Raw genomic sequence first — 21727 nt, 5'->3', positions numbered from 1 at the left:
CCACACATCTTTGAACTGTGGGAGGAAATTGGAGCACCTGGAGGAAACCCACGCAGACACGGGGAGAATGTGCAAACTCCACATAGATAGTGACCCAAACCGGGAATTGAACCTGGGTCCCTGGCGCTGTGAGACAGCAGCGCTAACCACTGTGCCACCATGCCCTAAACATTACATGAGAAGTGGAAACTGTTGCGAGCATGCTCTGCTGCACAGCTTAGGTCACATAACTCTTTGCTTATTGGGCAGCAAGAATCTCAGAGTGATTGTAACACTACCCACTCAGCTGAAACCAGATGGGCGGGCACTTAAAAATCGCCCTTGTGGTACGACTGCCAGGAAACCATCTGGATTTGGCCATCTGCGATTTAACACAGGCATCTGGACAGGCAGCTGAGCTGCCCACTCATTGGTGGCTTGGTCCTTACTTATGCAGACCCGCGATCTGATGGAGAGTCTGACGAAGGGTCACCCAGATCCAAAACGTCGGCTCTATTCTCTCTCTACAGACGCTGCCAGACCTGCTGAGATCTTCCAGCATTTTCTGTTTTTGATTCAGACTCCAGCATCCGCAATAATTTCGCTTTTATTCATGATCTGACGATGTTGTGGCTAATCCATCTAACCCGCACATCTTTGGGAGGAAACCGGAGCACCCGGAGGAAACTCACGCAGACACGTGGAGAATGTGCAAACTCTTCACAGACAGTGACCTGAGGCCGGAATAGAACCTGGGACCCTGACGCTGTGAGGCAGCAAGCGCTGTCTTTCACTCCTGGGTCATCCATATTCCACATTAAATCGCAGCAGGGATACAATTATTATTATAATACCTTTGATGTTCTTAAACAGAACGATGTTGCTTTGGTGTCTGACTTGGTTTGATCCAACAGTACCAGGCCTTGATCTTCCACTAAGCCCAGATACAGACCCGATGTGAGATGTCGCAGGCGGAAAGATTGGCCCCACTTAATGTGACTGCCACTCCAACTAAATAAAGGGAGAAAATGGTGGAAATGTTGTCATCCACATTGGTAACTATTGGGGTGCAGGGAGCCTTTGATACAGGAGGGCTGGAAACCATGCTGTTTCATATTAGTAAGCACTTATTCACCAGTTACAGAGTTGTACATTTATCAGCAAGACTCCATTAGAACCTTCATCCTTCATGTTCTAGTTATAAGTGATTGGACATCAGTTTAAAGTTTATTTATTAGTGTCACAAGTAGGCTTACATTAACACTGCAATGAAGTTACTGTGAAAATCCCCCAACCGCCACATCCAGCGCCTGTTCGGGTACACTGAGGGAGAAATTAACATGGCCAATGCAGCTAACCAACACGTCTTTTGGACTGTGGTAGAAATCATAGAATAGAATCTCTACAGTGCAGAGGAAGGCCATTCGGCCCATCGAGTCTGCACCGACCACAATCCCATCCAGGCCCTATCCCATAACCCCATGCATTTACCCTAGCTAGTCCCCCTGACACTAAGGGGCAATTTAGGATGGCCAATCCACCTAACCCGCACATCTTTGGACAGTGGGAAAATATGTTGAATAAATGGATTTAAATAAAATAAAACTTCAATTCTTGCTATTTTAGTAAGGATGAGATACGAGGAGCGATGGAGGAATGAAGGGATTTGGTTGTCCGTGGGCACAAGTTACTAAAAGTGACAGCACAGGCAGGACAGAAATCAAAAAGACAAATGAAATGTCAGCCTTTATTTCAAAGGAGCCTGGAATACAAAAGTGTGAAGCATCCTTTGGTTGTACAGAGCAAATCCAATCTGCTGTACTCCATTCAGCTTCGAGCACTGAATCTCAAAGACGATGGTTACAGTGCACATTTCCCCCAGTGATACTCGGCAGGAAGGGTTAAATTACAAAGGCTGCTTGTATAATCATGTTTCTAATCGTTAAAATGATAAAGGGATTCGGCGAGGTGGGTACAGAGAATGTATTTCCTCGGGTGGGGGATTGCAGAGTCAGAGGACACGACCTTCAAGTTGGAGTGAGGCCATTGAGGAGTGAAAGCAGAAATCACTGATTTCATTGAGGGGAGGCGATGGCCTAGTGGCATTATCGCTGGACAATTAATCCAAAAACCCAGTTAATGTTCTGGGGACCCGGGTTCGAATCCTGCCATGGCAGATGGTGGAATTTGAATTCAATTTTAAAAAATCTGGAATTAAGAATTTACTGATGACCATTGTCGATTGTTGGAAAAACCCATCTGGTTCACTAATGTCCTTTAGGGAAGGAAATCTGCCGTCCTTACCCAGTCTGGCCTGCATGTGACTCCAGAGCCACAACAATGTGGCTGGCTCTCAACTGCCCTCTGAAATGACTTAGCAAACCATTCAGTTTAAGAGCATTGAGGGATGGGCAATAAATGCTGGCCAGCCAGCAATGCCCATGTCCCACGAATGAATAAAGAAAAACTTTTTCACGCCAAGGGAGTGAAAATCTGAAACTCTCCCACAATGCGGTGAATGCTGGTTCAAGTGAAACTTTCCAGATGCAAATTGATAAATATGAATTAGATAAGGGTGCCGATACAGAGATAAGGGGCAAAAGGAGTGGAGATACAGATCAGGCATCATCTGACTGAATGGTAGAACAGGCTCGAGGGGTTAAGGGGCCTACTTGTCACCCTATCCTGCTATAGTTCTATGTTCCTCCATTGCATTGCTCCCATATTGCTTTTGTGGCACAAAATGAAAGGCCTGATTTTCCGACAGGAGGGAGGAATCCGAGGATGGGACCAAACCTGAGTCAGGCTTCTGCCTCTGTCTCCAGGCTGTTGGGGTGCATGATATTTCCAATGGACAGTTTCCACTCAGAGTCATAGAGTCATAGAGGTTTACAGCATGGAAACAGGCCCTTCGGCCCAACTTGTCCATGCTACCCCTTTTTTTAACCACTAAGCTAGTCCCAATTGCTCGCGTTTGGCCCATATCCTTCTATACCCTGCCTACCCATGTAACTATCTAAATGCTTTTGTCTTTTTAAAGACAAAATTGTACCCGCCTCTACTACTACCTCTGGCAGCTTGTTCCAGACACTCACCACCCTCTGTATGAAAAAACCGCCTCTCTGGACCCTTTTGTATCTCTCCTCTCTCACCTTAAAACTATGCCCTCTAGTTTTAGACTCCCCTCCCTTTGGGAAAAGATATTGACTGTCTAGCTGATCTATGCCCCTCATTATTTTATAGACCTCTATAAGATCACCCCTCAGCCTCCTACGCTCTAGAGAAAAAAGTCTCAGTCTATCCAGCCTCTCCTTATAACTCAAATCATCAAGTCTTGGCAGCATCCGAGTAAATCTTTTCTGCCAGAAGTGCGGGGGGGGGGGGGGGGGGGGGGCGGGTGAGGTGGAGCTGCTGTCTTAATTGATAGACCTGAGGTGTGAACCGAGACACTGGTGTGAGCCCACTGATTGGCCCATCCTGACTGCTAATTCTTGCCAGAGATCTGTGGATGGCTTCTCGGTGCCTGCATCAGATCAGAACCTTGATTTCCCCAGGACTTAAAAATGCAGATGTGAGCCTCCTGGGAGAAGGCCCATCAATGCCTGCCCCAAAATATGGCCTTTCCACACTGCCATTCCCACTCGCTTGGCATTTTATTCTAAACATTGAAGCTCTTGTTGTATTAGTCTCAATGATATTCCACTCCACAAAGCTCATGTGGCCTCAGAACATCTCACAACATGTGAAAAGGACATTGCTCAGTGAACACCTGACGCATGATGAATCAAAGGAATTTCTGGAACTGCCTTGCAAAATTTCTGGTGCTACCGAAGACGTGACTGAGTTCTATCTCCCCCATGCTGCATTCTGGGAGAACCTGCAGAACCAGCATCCCAATGCTAAACACAAAATCTTTTGCAGTCCTCCAAAGCTTGAAGACTTTTAGCTTACCTTATCCGAAGAGGCTCCACACGCCATAATGACCTGGCGTAGGTACCTGTCTCTCCACTTTCATAGTTAACTCTCCTGCAAACAGATTCGAAATGAACACCATGTTTCAACATCCAAATGATCCAGTCATTATTGAACTCATTACAAAAGCAGATTAGGTAAATAACATCTCATAGGATCATTGAATCCCTAGAGTGCAGAAGGAGGCCATTCGGCCCATCAAGTCTGCACCAACTCTCTCTGTAAGAAGTCTCACAACACCAGGTTTAAAGTCCAACAAGTTTATTTGGTAGCAAATACCATAAGCTTTCGGAGCGCTGCTCCTTCGTCAGATGGAGTGGCATCTCCAACTCTCTCTGACAGAGTGCCTTTCCAGGCCCTTTCCCCCACCTTATCCCCGTAATCCCACACTTTTCCCATGGCTAATCCCCCTAACCTGCACATCTTGGGACAGTAACGGGCTATTTAGCATGGCCAATCCACCTAACCTGCACATTTTTGGAGTGTGGGAGGAAACCCATGTAGATACGGGGAGGGAATGTGCAAACTCCACACAGACAGTGACCCAAGCTGGGAATTGAACCTGGGTCCCTGGCACTGTGAGGCAGCAGTGCTAACCACTGTGCTACCGTGCCGCCTGTCAAAGGTTCAGATCAATCTTTATCAAGATTAAGTTGTAGCCTTCTGCGAGTGCAGCTGGCTATGTTGTTAATTGATGATCATCAGCTCCTGGGAATCCCTTTCATGTGTGACTAAATTCAGTGCCGGACACTGATGTTGTATTCGAGTTCCCTCCATGGTGCATTTTTGATATGAGCTGAATCACCACGGGAGGCACAACGGGGGGGATTTTAACCCTACTCACCCAGTGGAAATCATGTTGTAAAGCAGTTAAAATCCACCACTGTAGACCAAAGACTCTGACCGGAATTCTCCCATCCCCCCGGCCAGGCGGTTTGCGGAGAATGTGAAATGCCATTGACGTTCAGGCAGGAATTTCCAGCTTTTAGACCAGTGCGGCTGGAGAATTCCACCCTCTGTTGCCAATTTTGAACAACATCGAGGGATTGGTAACTAAGTCACCCACCATTCAGCCAAATCTCCATTCCCTGCGGCGGGATGGGAAAATCCCACCAGCGTGAACAGTAGTAATATTCCAGCCTGGCAGTCAGTTAATTTCTTAGCCATCTACTAATATCCCAAAAAATTACATCTCAGTTTTTATTCTGGAAACCGGAACGCTGTGGATGTTAAGTTGAAATGGTTTCTCCCCAGCCATTTCCACAAATATATGTGATTTTTAAAAAATTTGATCTATTATTGTCACGTGTATTGGGATACAGTGAAAAGTATTGTTTCTTGCGTATCAGACAAAGCATACCATTCATAGAAGATACTAATTCTCAAAAGACTAAGGAAACTTGGCATGTCAGCTACGACTCTCACCAACTTTTACAGATGCACCATAGAAAGCATTCTTTCTGGTTGTATCACAGCTTGGTATGGCTCCTGCTCTGCCCAAGACCGCAAGGAACTACAAAAGGTCGTGAATGTAGCCCAGTCCATCACACAAATTAGCCTCCCATCCATTGACTCTGTCTACACTTCCCGCTGCCTCGGCAAAGCAGCCAGCATAATTAAGGACCCCACGCACCCCGGACATACTCTCTTCTACATTCTTCCATCGGGAAAAAGATACAAAAGTCTGGTCACGTACCAACCGACTCAAGAACAGCTTCTTCCCTGCTGCTGTCAGACTGTTGAATGGACCTACCTCGCATTAAGTTGATCTTTCTCTACACCCTAGCTATGACTCTAACACTACATTTTGCACTCTCTCATTTCCTTCTTGATGAACGGTATGTTTTGTCTGTATAGTGCGCAAGAAACAATACTTTTCACTGAATGTTAATATATGTGACAATAATAAATCAAATCAAATCAAATAGAGGAGAGGAGAGAGTGCAGAATGTCGTGTTACAGTCATGGCTAGGGCACAGTAAGAAGTCTCACAACACCCAGGTTTTAGTCCAACAGGTTTATTTGGAATCACGAGCTTTTGGAGCGCTGCTCCTTCCTCAGGTGAATGATGAAGGAGCAGTGCTCTGAAAGTTGGTGATTCCAAATAAACCTGTTGGACTTTAACCTGGTGTTGTAAGACTTCTTACTGTGCCCACTCCAATCCAACGCCAGCATCTCCACATCATAGCTAGGCTGTAGAGAAAGATCAACTTAATGCGAGGTGGGTCCATTGAAAAATCTGACGGCAGCAGGGAGGAAGCTGTTCTTAAGTCGGCTGGTACGTGACCTCAGACTTTTGTATCTTTTTCCCGACGGAAGAAGGTGGAAGTGAGAATGTCCGGCGTGCGTGGGGTCCTTGCTGGCTGCTTTTCCGAGGGTGGGAGTGTGGGTGGTGGGGGAGTTTGGGGGGAATGGTGGGCTGTGAGGGGTGGTGGGAGTGCAGGTGGTGGGGGGGCTTTGGCGGGGGTGGGGCTGGCTGGTAGCTGGGGTGTGGGGAATCCTATGTTCCTGCATTAAAACATGAATTGTCTGGGTGGGGTAATTTAGTGACAGACAGAGCTCCGAATTCGCTGCATCATTCATTCCGGTAAGACGCAGGGGAGTCTTTCCTTTTGTAGATTTATATTGAAATATTAAAAGGTTTTGTGTTTTGAAAATGTTGCAACAGTTGGTTAAACCCAATGAAAGGGAAGTGGGAAGGTATTATTTTCAATCACGGTCAGACAATCGATTGGGAACAGAATCCGGGTCCATTTAAAACAAAAGGTGCTCCAGCTGTGATACAAAATACCATGTGGATATAATTAACTGAAACGAGATATCAAATAATTGCTGTTTTGTGAGCCACAGGTAGAAAACTGCTACTGCTATTTTAAGCATAATGTGTACCCATGACCGCCTACGTTTTGTCAGCAGCATGTAAATTAATGATACTGTAATCTCCAGGATTACAATTACATTACCCTGCAGTAAATTACTGTTAGTACATTCAAAACAAGGTCTGATCAGTATGTTTCTATTGCTATGGTTTCTCATTCTAATGAGAGGGTGGCCACGTCAGGATAGCTGATGTTTTTCAAGTGCGCAATGGTTTAAAAGTCTCCAATTAATGACACAGTCATAATAACAGCAATGCAGTTCTGCAAAATGTCAGCTGTAGCTCAGGAGTTGAACTCTTGTCTGTGAGACAGAAAGTTGCGGGTCCCAGTCTGATTCCCACTGCCTGAGTACAAAATCAAGGCTGATAATCCAATGCTGTGCTGAAGCAGGCAGAGTACAAGAGCCCATTTGCCGATTCTTGGGTCAACATAGGGGCGGCACGGTGGCGCAGTGGTTGGCATTGCTGCCTCACAGCACCAGGGGCCTGAATTCAATTCCAGCCTTGGGTGACTGTGTGGAGTTTGCATGTTCCCCCCGTGTCTGCGTGGGTTTCCTCCGGGTGCTCCGGTTTCCTCCCACACTCCAAAGATGTGCTGGTTAGGTGGATTGGCCATGCCAAATTGCCCCTTAGTGTCCCAAGATGAGTAGGTTACAGGTAATACGTGGGGATACAGGGATAGGGCAGGGTAAGGTGCTCTATCGGAGAGTTGGTGCAGACTCGCAGGGCAGAATGGCCTCCTTCTGTACTGAAGGGATTAAATAAAACATAAATAATCACTTGCCACTATCTCGAAGAAGGAATCAAGCAGCTCTCCCCAGTGTCCTGCCAATAACCATATCTCAATCAACATCCCTAAGATTACCAGTTATCTGGTCTTTATCGTATTGCTGTTTGTGGGGCCTTACTCTCGGCAAGTTGACTGTCAAGTTTCCTATATTACAGCAGGGACTAAACATCAAAAGTACTTCATTGGCACTATAGAATGCCTTGAGGTTATATATATTATATAAGGTGCTCCAATCAATCTAAGTTCCCTCTTTCTTTAAATCTATAATCGCATTTTAAATTTGGCACATTTTATTAAAAATATAGACTTGCATTTAAATAGCGCCTTTAACAACCCTTAAGGTGAAGCAAAGCTCCTACCAGAAGGAAAAATAAAAAGAAACAGTGGAAATGACTGGTCCTGGTCTTGTATTCTTGAAAATTGAACGATAAGACCATAAAAGGTAGGAGCAGAAGTAGGCCATTCGGCCCATTGAGTCTGCTCTACCCCATTCAATTAGATCATGACTAATCTGATGTGATAATCCTCAACTCTGCTTTTCCTGTCTTATCCCCATATCAGGGCGGCACGGTGGCACAGTAGTTAGCACTACTGCCTCACAGCGTCAGGGACCTGGGTTTGATTCCGGGCGTGGATCACTGTCTGTGCAGAGCCTGCACGTTCTCCCCGTTTCCTCCGGATGCTCCAGTTTCCTCCCACATTCTGAAAGATGTGCTGGTTAGGGTGCATTGACCCGAACAGGCGCCGGAATGTGGCGACTAGGGGAATTTCACAGTCATTTCATTGCAGTGTTAATGTAAGCCTTACTTGTGACTAATAAATAAACTTTAAAAAAAACTAACCCTGGATTCCCTTACTGATTAAAAAATCCGTCTAGACTACTCCAGTAGCACTGGGGTCCTTGACAATTTTGAATTGTGTTTTCCTTCTGGGTTATAGCCAATGAAATACTTTTGATGTGTAGTCACTGTTGTAGTGTAGGAAACATGGCCATCAATCTAGTGAGGTCCCACACACTACAATATGATAGAGAATTACTTTGAAGCATAAATATTGGCCCGAACACTGGGGACAACTGTTTTCACTGGAATCGTGCCAAGGGATCATCCTTGTTTATCTGAGAAAGCAAAATGCAGTCAATTTTTACACAGCAAGATCCCATAGACAATGCGGTATTAAGCAATGTGATTATGTTAAAACATAAAAATCTAATTTTTTGAGATGATTGGGAGATACATATTAACCAGGACACTGGGGATAACACTGCTGCTGTTCTTCAACATGGTGTCATGGTGTGTTTTATGGCCATTTGGGAAGGCAGCCAAAGCCTCGCTTTAAGGTCATATCTAAAGACAGCGGGGCAAATTTTAATGTCCTGCCTGCCACGGGAATCGGAGCGGACGGGTGGGGGGTGGACCATGGAAAGATCCGTTGACCTCAGGTGGGATTTTCCGGTTTCAGGGCAAGTGAGGCCGGAAAGTCCCGCCCAGCACCTCTGACAGTGCAGCATTTTGTCAGTACTGCACTCGACCGTTAACCTAGATCCTGTTGCTCCAGCCCTGGAATATATTATGCTCACAGACCTTCTGACTCATTCTGATTTATGGGGATTATCAAAGTTAAATAACACGATCAGAAAAGGCGTCAACAGAAACGTGTTTAACATGGTAACGTGAGAAAGGAGTTGGAATGAAACTTACACATAATCCCCATCATCCTCCTGGCCTGTAAAAGGGATGGTCAAACACTCATCATGACCATGATAAAGACGCAGAACATGTCCACCAATTAGAAACCCTGCAGAAGAACAAGATGGGAGATGAGTGAACAAAGCAAGCTTCAAGTTTACCACCTATATTCTCCACCCAACCGCTCCCGTACTTCTTGAGCCAAACATATTTGGTCACCTTGATGAGACGTCTTGTTGAAGTTGTACAAGACATTGGTAAGACCACACTTGGAATACTGTGTACAGTGCTGGTCACCCTATTATAGAAAGGATATTATTAAACTAGAAAGAGTGTAGAAAAGATTTACTAAGATGCGACCGAGACTTGATGGTTTGAGTTATAAGGAGAGGCTGAATAGACTGGGACTTTTTTCTCTGGAGCGTAGAAGGCTGAGGGGTGACCTTATAGAGATCTATAAAATAATGAGGGGCATAGATCAGCTAGGTAGTCAATATCTTTTCCCAAAGGTAGGGGAGTCTAAAACTAGAGGGCATAGGTTTAAGGTGAGAGGGAAGAGGTACAAAAGAGTCCAGAGGGCCAATTTTTTCACACAGAGGGTGGTGAGTGTCTGGAATAAGCTGCCAGAGGTAGTAGTAGAGGCGGGTACAATTTTGTCTTTTAAAAAGCGTTCAGACAGTTACATGGGTATGATGGGTATAGAGGAATATGGGCCAAATGCGAGCAATTGGGACTAGCTTAGGGGTTTAACAAAAAGGGTGGCATGGACAAGTTGGGCCGAAGGGCCTTTTTCCATGCTGTAAACCTCTATGACTCCATGACTCTATACCAATGCCACTTTTTGCACAGAGGGAGGAAACTCTTGCCCCGTTACCAGTGAACTCAGGGCAGGCACCTGAATAACTGTCGTGAATTAAGTCATTTTTCTAAGGTCCAGGGTTCACCAAGCACTTTTCTTTTTTATGGATCTTGTTGTATTTTTCCTGGTCAGACCTAGTCAGAGATGCGCGTGATGCCAATTGGCATTCAACAGGCAGATAAGATAAGCAGACAACTCCCTTTTCATCACTGAAGAAAGAATATCAACTGAAGTGATGACTGTTCTGGAGGCACATTTATTGGTTGTGCTCAGCTGGTTTGCTTTTACAAATTTTATTTTAGGCCCGGTTACTGTTTGTTGTGTTTTGCTCCTTCGGAACGATGGCACAGTGGTTGACACTGTTGCCTCACGGCGCCAGGACCTGGGTTTGATTCCTAGCTCGGGTCACTGCCTGTGTGGAGTCTGCACGTTCTCCCTGTGTCTGCGTGGGTTTCTTCCAGGTGCTCCGTTTTCCTCCCACAGTCTGAAAGACGTGCTGGTTAGGTGCAATGGCCGCACTAAATTCTCCTTCAGTGTACCCGAACAGGCGCTGGAGGGTGGCGACAAGGGGATTTTCACAGTAACTTCATTGCAGTGTTAATGTAAGCCGTCTTGTGACACAAATAAATTAACTAACTAAAAACAAATAACAAATCCCCGCCTTGAGTCAACCCAACTGATGCTATTCGTAAACTCTTGGTAAATCCTCGAACAATAGGGTGTCTACCACACAACTAATCTGAAATTATCTTATAGAAAACTAGGGGAGGCAGTGACATAGCTTATTAAGTTTATTTATTAGTGTCACAAGATGGCTACATTAACATTGCAATGAAGTTACTGTGAAAATCCCCTAGTTGCCACACTCAGGCACCTGTTCGGGTACACTGAGGGAGAATTTAGCATGGCCGATGCATCTGACCAGCATCAGTAATCCAGAAACACAGGGTTCGAATCCCACCACGGCATTCCATAAAAATCTGGAATTAAAAGTCGAATGGTAACCATGAAACCGTTGTCGATTGTCACAAAAACCCATCTGGTTCACTAATGTCCTTTAGGGAAGGAAATCTGCCGCCCTTACCTGGTCTGGCCCATTCAGTTCAAGGACAATTAGGGATGGACAATAAATGCTGACCCAGCCAGCAATGTCGACATCCCATTAAAGAATAAAAAGAAATAATTTGAAATCATGGTATAGGAAACGAGGATGAAGGTCAAATACACAATTTATAATTTAATAAAAATTATACAAAGATACAGATACACACTCAATAATTCAGTATAATATACAGGCAATAATTCAGTCTAGTATGACGGTGCAACATATTCAGGCTTCATGTTACAAACATGTAACAAATCCATGAAGATCTCACCTTCTGCAATACTACTGCCTGAACTTATCGGATGTACATTCCATAGTGTTTGTATGAAAGAGGCATCTGCTTGGATGGTACCATTGGAGATAGACAGGTGCTGTCAATAAAGCAGAGATATAATCAAATGACCTGTTGATAATACACAAAAAACATCGAAATGTGGCATCTCACATATTGTATCATTCACAAAAAAAACAGTCCAATTGATTGATTGTTTTTGGAATGACATCAAATAGAAACATAGAAACTAGAAGCAGGAGGAGGTCATTCGGCCCTTCGAGCCTGCTCCGCCATTCATTTTGATCATGGCTGATCTTCAAATTCAATATCCTGATCCTTCCTTCCCCCCCATATCCTTTGATTCCTTTAGCTCCAAAAGTTATATCTAATTTCTTCTTGAAATCAGACAATGTTTTGGCCTCAACTACTTTCTGTGGTAGTGAATTCCACACATTCACCATTCTCTGGGTGAAGAAATTTCTCCTCACCTCAGTCCTAAAAGGTTTACCCCTTATCCTCAAACTATGACCCCTAGTTCTGGACTCCCCCACCATCGGGAACATTCTTTCTGAATCTACCCTGTCTAGCCCAGTTAGAATTTTATAAGTTTCGATGAGATCCCCTCTCTACCATATTATGGCTACTCGTCCCCAAGGGTTCTCTCACAACTAGATTGCCAACTAATCCTTTCTCATTGCACAACACCCAGATGGCCTGCTCCCTTGTTGGTTCCTCAACATATTGCTCCAGAAAACCATCCCGTATACACTCCAGAAATTCCTCCTCTTTTGTATTTTGACTACTTTGACTTTCCCATTCTATTTGCAGATTAAAGTCGCCCATAATCACAGATGTTCCTTTAACACATGCATCTCTGATTTCCTGTCTAATGCTTTTCCCTACTTAACCACTACAGTTTGGTGGTCTGTATACCACCCCCACCCAATGTTTTTTGCCCCTTGTTGTTTCTTAACTCGGCCCATACAGATTCCACATCATGCTCATATCTTTCCTCAATATCGTATCAATATTGTAGAAAACCGACGGGAGAATTCTCGCGGCGTGTCTCCCGCGGTGGGAGGTGGCACATCATTCGCCGGTGGCGGAATCTTCTGGTCTCGCCACTGTCAATAAAATTTCCCGTTGACTGCATCTCTCCCGACCGGGAAACCCGCGGCAGGGCTGTGAGGTTGGTGGGGACCAGAAAATCCCGCCAGCGTGAACAGCTGGAGAATTCCAGCTCAGCTCCCAAAAGTTGTAGTTCTTAATAACCAGTTAGACGCTTCAAAGCTTATCTCATGACATCAAATCACAGAGTTTTAAAAAAAGTAGAGAGATTAATTTACTTTCTGTGGAGAAAACACATTTATGTGAAGAGGTTGTGGGGTTTAGGGGAACAGGTCTGGGTGGGATTGCCCTTACCGTCAGGGGGATTACATGGGGTTACAAAGATAGATCATAGAAATCATAGAAATCATAGAAATCATAGAAACCCTACAGTACAGAAAGAGGCCATTCGGCCCATCGAGTCTGCACCGACCACAATCCCACCCAGGCCCTACCCCCATATCCCTACATATTTTACCCACTAATCCCTCTAACCTATGCATCTCAGGACACTAAGGGGCAATTTTAGCATGGCCAATCAACCTAACCCGCACATCTTTGGACTGTGGGAGGAAACCGGAGCACCCGGAGGAAACCCACGCAGACACGAAGAGAATGTGCAAACTCCACACAGACAGTGACCCAAGCTGGGAATCGAGCCCAGATCCCTGGAGCTGTGAAGCAGTAGTGCTAACCACTGTGCTACCGTGCCGCCCTGTCACTGCTGGGTCACTGTCATAACAGCATAAGACCATAAGGCTGTAAAACATAGGAGCAGAATTAGGCCACTCAGCCCATTGAGTCTGCTCCGCCATTCAATCATGGCTGATATTTTTCTCATCCCCATTCTGTTGCTTTTTCCCCATAACCCCTGATCCCCTTATTAATCAAGAACCTATCTTTCTCTGTCTTAAAGACACTCAATGATCTGGCCTCCACAGCCTTTTGCGGCAAAGAGTTCCACAGATTCACCACTCTCTGGCTGAAGAAATTCCTCCTCATCTCTGTTTTAAAGGATCATCCCTTCAGCCTGAGGTTGTGCCTCTGGTTCTAGTTTTTCCTACTAGTGGAAACATCATCTCCACTCCCACTCTATCCAGGCCACGCAGTATCCTGTAAGTTTCAATAAGATCCCCCCTCATCCCTCTAAACTCCAATGTGTACAGACCCAGAGTCCTCAACTGTTCCTCAAGCTAGGGCCTGTGTGGCTGGGATTGTGGTCAGTGCAGACTCAATGGGCCGAATGGCCTCCTTCTGCAGTGAAGGGATTCTGTGAGGTTCCAAAGAGAAAGCAAATACAGTGGATGCAGGAGATTCAGAATAAAGCTAAAATATGTTGAAAACCCTTAATGTGTCTGGCAGAATTTCTGGTTTTATTTTAATAGGATCATCTTTATTTTAAAGTAAATTGACTTTAGTGGGAATGCAGCTCAAATTCTGTTGTAAATTTAGAATACATTGAAGGTTACTCACCAGATAGCGCTCTGATGAAACACTGACCAGGATAAGGTCATCACCAATCCGAACCTTCTCTCCTTCAGATCGCTGTTTGGAAGCAGGGTGAATGGTCCACCAACATGCCTCACCTAAACATTGTGACACAAGTGAAATAGTCTGTAGATTTTGAATCTTTAAAAAGAAATTAAATGTAGAAGAACACCCCTCAGCGTTACACTAATACAACAGAATACCAGTTTTGTAGCAACAGGTGTCTACTGAAGTGATAAGCTTCACCTTGGCTGGGATTTGTTCCAGAAAGCACCCACCCAACTTTATTCTCTTTTCCATACGATCCGTAAAAATGGATGTTCATCATTTGGTGAGGCAGTGGCGTAGTGGTATTGTCACTGGACTAATAGTCCAGAGAGCCAGAGCAAGATCTGCTCACACCAGGTTCAATTCTGGCCTTGGGTCACTGTCTGTGTGGAGTTTGCACTTTCTCCCCATATCTGCGTGGGTTTCCTCCGGGTGCTCCAGTTTCCTCCCACACTCCAAAGATGTATGGGTTATGTTGATTGGTCATGCTAAATTAATCCTAGTATCAGGGGTAAATGGCAGGATAAATGTGTAGGGTTTGTGGCAATAGGGCCTGGGTGGGATTGTGGTCGGCACAGTCACGATGGGCTGAAAGGCCTCCTTCTGTGCTATAGGGATTCTAGGATCTGGGGACCTGGGTTCAAAACCCGCTAAGGCAGTTGGTGAAATTTGAATTCAGTGAATATCTGGAATTAAGAGTCTAATGACCATGAAACCATTGTCGATTGTCGTAAAAACCCATCTGGTTCACTATTGTCTTTTAGGGAAGGAAATCTGTCGTCCTTACCTGGTCTGGCCTACATTTGACTCTAGATCCACAGCAATGTGGTTGACTCTTAAAGACCCTCTGAAATGGAGGGCAGTTAGGGACTGGCAATAAATGCTGGCCTAGCCAGCGACGCTCTCATCCCGTAATAATGAATTAAAAAATATATAGTGACTCCTTGTCCCTTTGAGAAGAGAACTCCAAAGAATTTTATAATGATAGATGTACGATACAGTCAGTAAAGTCCTTTACCTGTTGAATCTTCTTGCAGCCCAACATCAAAAGCAAGTTTGTCCGTTAAAGACCTTGATGTCGTCAAACAAGTCAAATACTAGGAGGAAACGTTTGCAAATATTATTTAAAATGAATGTGTATTCGTGATATCATTCAGGGCTCCAATAGCCCCCAAAACAGAAACTTAACAGGTTGGTTTATGAAGCTGGACACTTGTGTTTAACCGGCAAAAAAGCTCGCAAAATATTTACTTTGCTGAGATACATCAGACATTTTAAACCAACAGAAAAGTAGAATGTGAAAGAAACAGTCTCTTGTCACATTTTCAGTTTAGTGCCATTTCAGATGTTTTCTATGATTTTCAAACTCTGGAGAATTACATCAGAACATCTGGACGCTGTCGAGATGCTAACGTCACCTTTTTCTGAATTCTGAGGACACGGAAACAGTTCCGCCACTCGAGTTGAGCATGACTGAGTTGTAGCTCAACTCCAATCACACTCGTGGGGGTGGCTTACATCTTAGTATCTTTGCCTAACGGATCGATGTGCTTCAGTTTAGGAAATGTTCAATTGACCTGACTTTTTGAGGGACAGAGTGCAAGATTTCCACTACCTTCTGCATGAAGAAATGCTTCTTGACATCACGCTCAATGGCTTAGCTCAGCGTTAATGTTTAACCGCCCTCCCTCCTCACCTCCCTATCCTGGACTCCCCCAGCAAAGAAAATAGATTCAGAATATAAACAGCAAAGCTGGATGGAGAGAATGGATACTTACTCATCACACCCATACCCATAGATCTGGATGCGGGATCTACTCATGGTCTGAATGATAGGCACAGATTCTTACCAAGTCTTTTACAACCTACAGTATTCCAAATCTTAACTACTTGATTGCATGTCTATATAAAAATATATCTTGTGTGTATCTTTGGCAGGTTTTGTTTCGAGGTGTGTTTGGGGTCTAGATGGGATTCTTTGGGGGCCATGGGGCAGTGCTAAGGGGGTGGGGCCCAAAGGGACAGGGCCTCTGTCGGGGGGGGGGCGGGGTGGGGAGCGATTAGTGGAGGTGTGGGACCCCGCTGCCACTCTGCATTTGGGATCACGAGCAGAGGGAGGGAGGCCAGCGATCGGGGCTGGGGGTAGTGTGGGGGGTGGTGTCAGCCTGCTGGTGAAGGGTTGGGCCTGCCGTTGGGGGGGTGTGGATTGGGAGATCATGGCTGCTGAGGCAGAGGGGAGATCAAGGCAGGCTGGGCGAGGGAGTGGCGAGGCTGGCCTGGACATATCTGGGGTGGGGGCCAGTGATCGAGCCATGAGGGAGTCAGAGAGTCAGAGATGTGGGGTCCAGGGGTTGGCCAGCAATCGGGAGGCTGACAGACAGGGGCTATTGCGCATGTGCCAATCTCAGCGCTGACAGATCAACGCATGCGCACTGGCCCGCTCAGCGCTATGCGGCCGGCCTCTCCCGTGGGGAATAGGCCCCGCCCACTGATTTTGGGAGTGATTCACAAAAAGGCAGAGTGTGGGAGATGCATTTTGAAAATCCCGCTGAAAAAACCAGCAGGATTTACTCCAGTTTTTACGCAAATTCAACATTTAGGCCAGAACTCTGCCACCTCGCCTGCCACGGAATCAGCGCAGGCGAGGGTCCAACAACGGAAATCTCCGTTGACCTCGGGCGGGAATTTCCGATCTTGCCGGAGGAAGAATCGCCCCCGTAATGTTTCAACAACTGGAGTTCCGTTTGTTTCTCTCTGCCGTATCAGTGGTGGTAAGCAGTTTGAGGAATCATACCCCAATAACTCTGGATTGCTTTTCCTCTTTTCCCCTGTCCCTCCACCTCGCTGGGTGTCCTCTCCAACCATGCATTTGCTCACTTCATCCAAACTGCTCCCAATTCCCGCGGGAGACTCGGCTGCCTCCTTCTGCCAATTATTTCAGGACATTTTGCTTTATCTGCATTATGCAAGTGTAAGCTGTTGAAACCATAAGACGTCTTAGAATATTTATCTTCTGGAATCAGGTGAGGGAAGAGGGAAGCAGCTCTCTTCTTCTCATGGGTATTATAAAATAGGTGGGAAAGCAGACAGTGAAGAAGATATGAAGATTTTACAGACGGATATAGATAGGCTTGGAGAATGGGCCAAAATGTGGATAAGGGTGAGGCTATCCATTTTGGCAGAAAAAAATGGAAAGGGAAATTATTACCTAAATGGAAAACAGATTCAGAATGGGTCCTGGCAGAGGGATCCGGGTGTCCTTGTTCATGAATCGCAGAAAGTCGGTGTGCAGGTGCAGCACGCAATAAAAAAGGCAAATGGAATGTTAGCATTTATTGCAAAAGGACTGGAGTATAAAAGTAGAGAAATGTTGTTGCAATTGTATAGGGTGCTGGTGAGACCACATCTGGAGTATTGTGTCCAGTTTTGGTCTCTTTATTTGAGGAAGGATGTTGCGGCATTGGAGGCAGTTCAGAGGAGGTTCACCAGATTGATTCCGGGGATGAAAGGGTTGACGTATGAGGAGAGATTAAACAGTTTGGGCTTGTACTCGCTGGAGTTTAGAAGGATGAGAGGGGATCTGATCGAGGTATATAAAATTTTAAAAGGGATTGATAAAGTAAATGTAGACCAAATGTTTTCCCTTGTGAGGCAATCTAGAACAAGAGGCCACAGGTATAGGTTGCGAGGCGGTAGATTTAAACTGAGATGAGGAGGAACTACTTCTCGCAGAGGGTGGTGAATTTGTGGAACTCGCTGCCCCATAGCGCGGTGGAGTCTGAATCATTGAATGGTTTCGAGAAGGAGTTAGATATATTTCTAATAAAAAAGCGATAAGGGGATATGGGGAACAGGTGGGGAGGTGGATTTGAGACCAGGGAGAGATCAGCCATGATCTGATTGAATGGCGGAGCAGGCTCGAAGGGCAGAATTTGCCGACTTCTGTTCCTAATTCCTATGTTCTTATGGACACCAACAGTGACACCTTGGTTTATCTATTTCAATGGCAATATTTGAATGAACCTCCCTCATGTCCCTGAACTTACCATCCCACTGTATGCATGTCGGAGGAGAATAGCATGACCATAAAGCAGGGTTCTGTGACCACCTCCCTGAGCCTGGAAATAAAAAGAGAATATTACTTTCCAACCAATGTGCCAGTGACTTGAGCCATAAGGTGGCAACATCTTGTACTCTAAAACTCCCCTGCATGAACATTAGCTGCGGTGACAAGGTATTAGGAGTAACCAATTCGGGTATTCGGGTGGGGTAACCGGCTTCAACCAGGGGTGTTAAATGGAACTTATTAAAGAACAGACAGAGTTATTACAATCAGGAACTGGATAGTGCTGAAGGTAGAAGAAAACAACAGAGATGGGAATCAAAATGTTAAAATTACAGACCATGAATGCCCACGGTTATTAATTTCCAGCTAATAATCCAAAGAAGAATACCAGTTCTCCAGGTTGAAATGCAACTATTGTCAATAGTGTTGGACAAGACAAACCCAAGTTGCTTTTCCACGAAGAATTTCTGTAATTACCCCAAATGTGGGACTGTAATATATACTCAATAACATTTCAAGTCAAGATGACTCTGAATCATTGGCTCTATTCTCTCTGCAAAGACGCTGTCAGACCTGCTGAGTTTCTCCAGCATTTTCTGTTTCAGATTCCAGCATCCGCAGTATTTTGCCTTTATAATAACATCTCAGTATTAGGTAGGCATTTAATTCACAAGATCAGTGTTTGTTCCATCTGGAAGTAGCACCAGGGCCAGTCATTTATAGTGACTGTTCTTATTAAATTTTTATTCAATAGCATGCGAGGATTTTTTAAATTCAGCAGTCAGCTTTGGAGTCGGGGGAAAGCAATGACTTAGTCATATTACCGCTAGACTGTTAATCCAGAAACTCAGCTAATGTTCTGGGGTTCGAATCCCATCACAGCAGATGGTAAAATTTGAATTCAATTAAAAATATTTGGAACTAAGAATCTACCATGAAACCATTGCTGATTGTCAAAAAAACCCATCTGGTTCATTAATGTCCTTTAGGGAAGGAAATCTGCCATCCTTACCTGGTCTGGCCTACATGTGACTCCAGAACCACAGCAATGTGGTTGACTCTTAACTGCCCTTGGGCAACTAGGGATGGGCAATAAATGCTGGCCAGCCACCGATGCCCACGTCCCACGAATGAATTAAAGAATAAAATACTCCATCCATTATTCTGTGAGAACCGTAAGACAGCATCATTTATTTTCTGTGAATTCTTTCGCCCACTTTGCTATCACTTCGCAATTTGAGAACACACGTGTGGCAGGTCACCGACTTTGGCAGGGAAAGATCAGAGATGGAACTTATCTCAGTTCTGGCTACTTTAACTTTCCCTGATCACCAAGAAAAGACCTAACTTTATGCCATTCTAAGTACAGTGAAATTTTCATCTTTGATCATCTGATTGCAACCTGCAGTGGTGATAATTGTCACTAAGCTATCAGTAGCACGTTCTTCAAATGGATAGGATTTGAACTGTAACTGTATGTACGTTAGTCGTAGTCTACTCTTGTTGGCAAGACACTAATGTTTTTTTGGCCAGATTACTTCTACAATAGTAGATGCAGCTGTCAGATAACTGGTATTGTTTTCCAAAGGACCATCAGTTGAAAATGACAGATTGACTTACCTTAATCATAAACTTCTAGAAAGCAGGAGAGATGAAAGCAAATAAAATGGATTAACATTAAGATGTAATATTTGCACTTTACATCAAGTTGACAGTGCAAAAGACTGGTTGTTGTTTCAAACTGCTCACCCGTTTCAGTAACCACTGAAGTACATATAATCTTCCCCCAAAAATTAGCTGATGTGAGCGTATAGTTACAGCAAATGTGAATGATATAAATTTGATATTGGATTCTATCCTTTAACTTCTGTGCAAAATCAAAAAAAGCCTCTTATATTTTGAGTCAAACTCATTGTGCACCTTACGCCACACACGTAATCAGCTTTCTGGAAGCAGGGATTTAAGCTTAAAGTGAATTGATATTGAGACTTAGCGAGGAAACAGAAAATCCTTGTGGGAACACATTAATTCCACTTTTGATCTTTTAATACTTCTGTGAGAATCGAGGAGAAAAGGTCTTAAGTAATTTCTCAAGGCTATTCGGTTTCCTCTGAAGACCACATGTGTGGCACGGTGGCACAGTGGTTAGCACGGCTGCCTCACAGCGCCAGGGACCCAGGTTCAATTCCCAGCTTGGGTTGGAGTCTGCAAGTTTTCCCGTGTCTGCATATGGGTTTCCTCTGGGTACTCCAGTTTCCTCCCACAGTCCAAAAGACATGCTGGTTAGGTGCATTGGCCATGCTAAATTCTCCCTCAGTGTACCCAAACAGGCGCTGGAGTGTGGCGACTAGGGGATTTCCACAGTAACTTCATTGCAGTGTTAATGTATGCCTACTTGTGACTAATAAATAAACTTTAAACAAAACAAAGATGTAACTTTAAAAGTGGTGCACTCAACTGTTCTTCTCCTCAAATACTTTAATTTAACATTATTGGTGCATAAATGTTATTGGTACGTAAGTAGTAAAGCTTATGGTAAATATGCATGGATGTGGGTTTGGTTGGAGTGTACACGTTTCTCTGTAATGCAGGTTGTGAAGAGTTTGGCAATACAACATTCAGGCAACAAGACTGGTGGGAGAGTATCATGGCAGCGTGGTCAGTTTATATAGGCAGTTTTCGTTCTAAATGGAAGATAACAGAAGGTAAGTCATTTTCTTTAGACAGGAACTGCGCACGGATAACAAGGCAATGAATTCCAAAGGAGTTCTCCAGTTGTTGTAATTTGGGAAGGATATCAGAGGAATTCCTGGAGAAACTGTGTAATCTTTTTAGCATTCGCACTGTTCCTTTGGTGGCTTCACCACTGTGGTTGAAGAGAAGCCAGCCATGGAATTTCAGGACCAAAGTTTCATGCACTGTATGATTATAAATAACTTTGTGTTAAGTGCTCCCATGGTGTATTTTAATGTTTAAGGTATGGTGACCATTATAACATTTTATATTTATCCAAAGTATTTTACTTTCGGGAACAATGCCAGTGGACTACATTTGAGGTATAAATTTAACGTGAGTTCTGCATTGTCAGGTGCACAATGATGCAGATGAGAAGGTGAATTGCCTGTCATAGAGTCATAGAGGTTTACAGCATGGAAACAGGCCCTTCAGCCCAACTTGTCCATGCAGCCCTTTTTTTATAAACCCCTAAGCGAGTCCCAATTGCCCACAACATATCCCTCTATACCCATCTTACACATGTAACTGTCTAAACGCTTTTTAAAAGACAAAATTGTACCCTCCTCTACTACTGCCCCTGGCAGCTTGTTTCAGACACTCACCACCCTCTGTGGGGCGGCACGGTAGCACAGTGGTTAGCACTGCTGCTTCACAGCTCCAGGATCCCGGGTTCGATTCCCGGCTCGGGTCACTGTCTGTGTGGAGTTTGCACATTCTCCTCATGTCTGCATGGGTTT

General features: G+C 44.6%; 1 protein-coding gene across 3 annotated transcripts in view; it reads right to left on the bottom strand.

The window, feature by feature from the left end:
• ryr3 (ryanodine receptor 3) overlaps positions 1-21727 on the bottom strand; it is a 371169-nt gene that overhangs the window by 278905 nt on the left and 70537 nt on the right. For all 3 annotated transcript variants that reach the window (XM_078233298.1, XM_078233296.1, XM_078233297.1), the window contains 7 exons: positions 18235-18306; positions 15207-15285; positions 14126-14238; positions 11543-11642; positions 9320-9416; positions 3931-4005; positions 834-990 (listed from right to left, as the gene is read on the bottom strand). In XM_078233298.1, the coding sequence (XP_078089424.1) occupies positions 834-990; positions 3931-4005; positions 9320-9416; positions 11543-11642; positions 14126-14238; positions 15207-15285; positions 18235-18306 (693 nt within the window). The remainder of the gene's footprint in view (positions 1-833; positions 991-3930; positions 4006-9319; positions 9417-11542; positions 11643-14125; positions 14239-15206; positions 15286-18234; positions 18307-21727) is intronic.

This window comes from Mustelus asterias, chromosome 18, assembly GCF_964213995.1.
Source record: "Mustelus asterias chromosome 18, sMusAst1.hap1.1, whole genome shotgun sequence".
NCBI classification, from domain to species: domain Eukaryota; kingdom Metazoa; phylum Chordata; class Chondrichthyes; order Carcharhiniformes; family Triakidae; genus Mustelus; species Mustelus asterias.
This window is presented reverse-complemented; position numbering and strand designations above follow the sequence as displayed.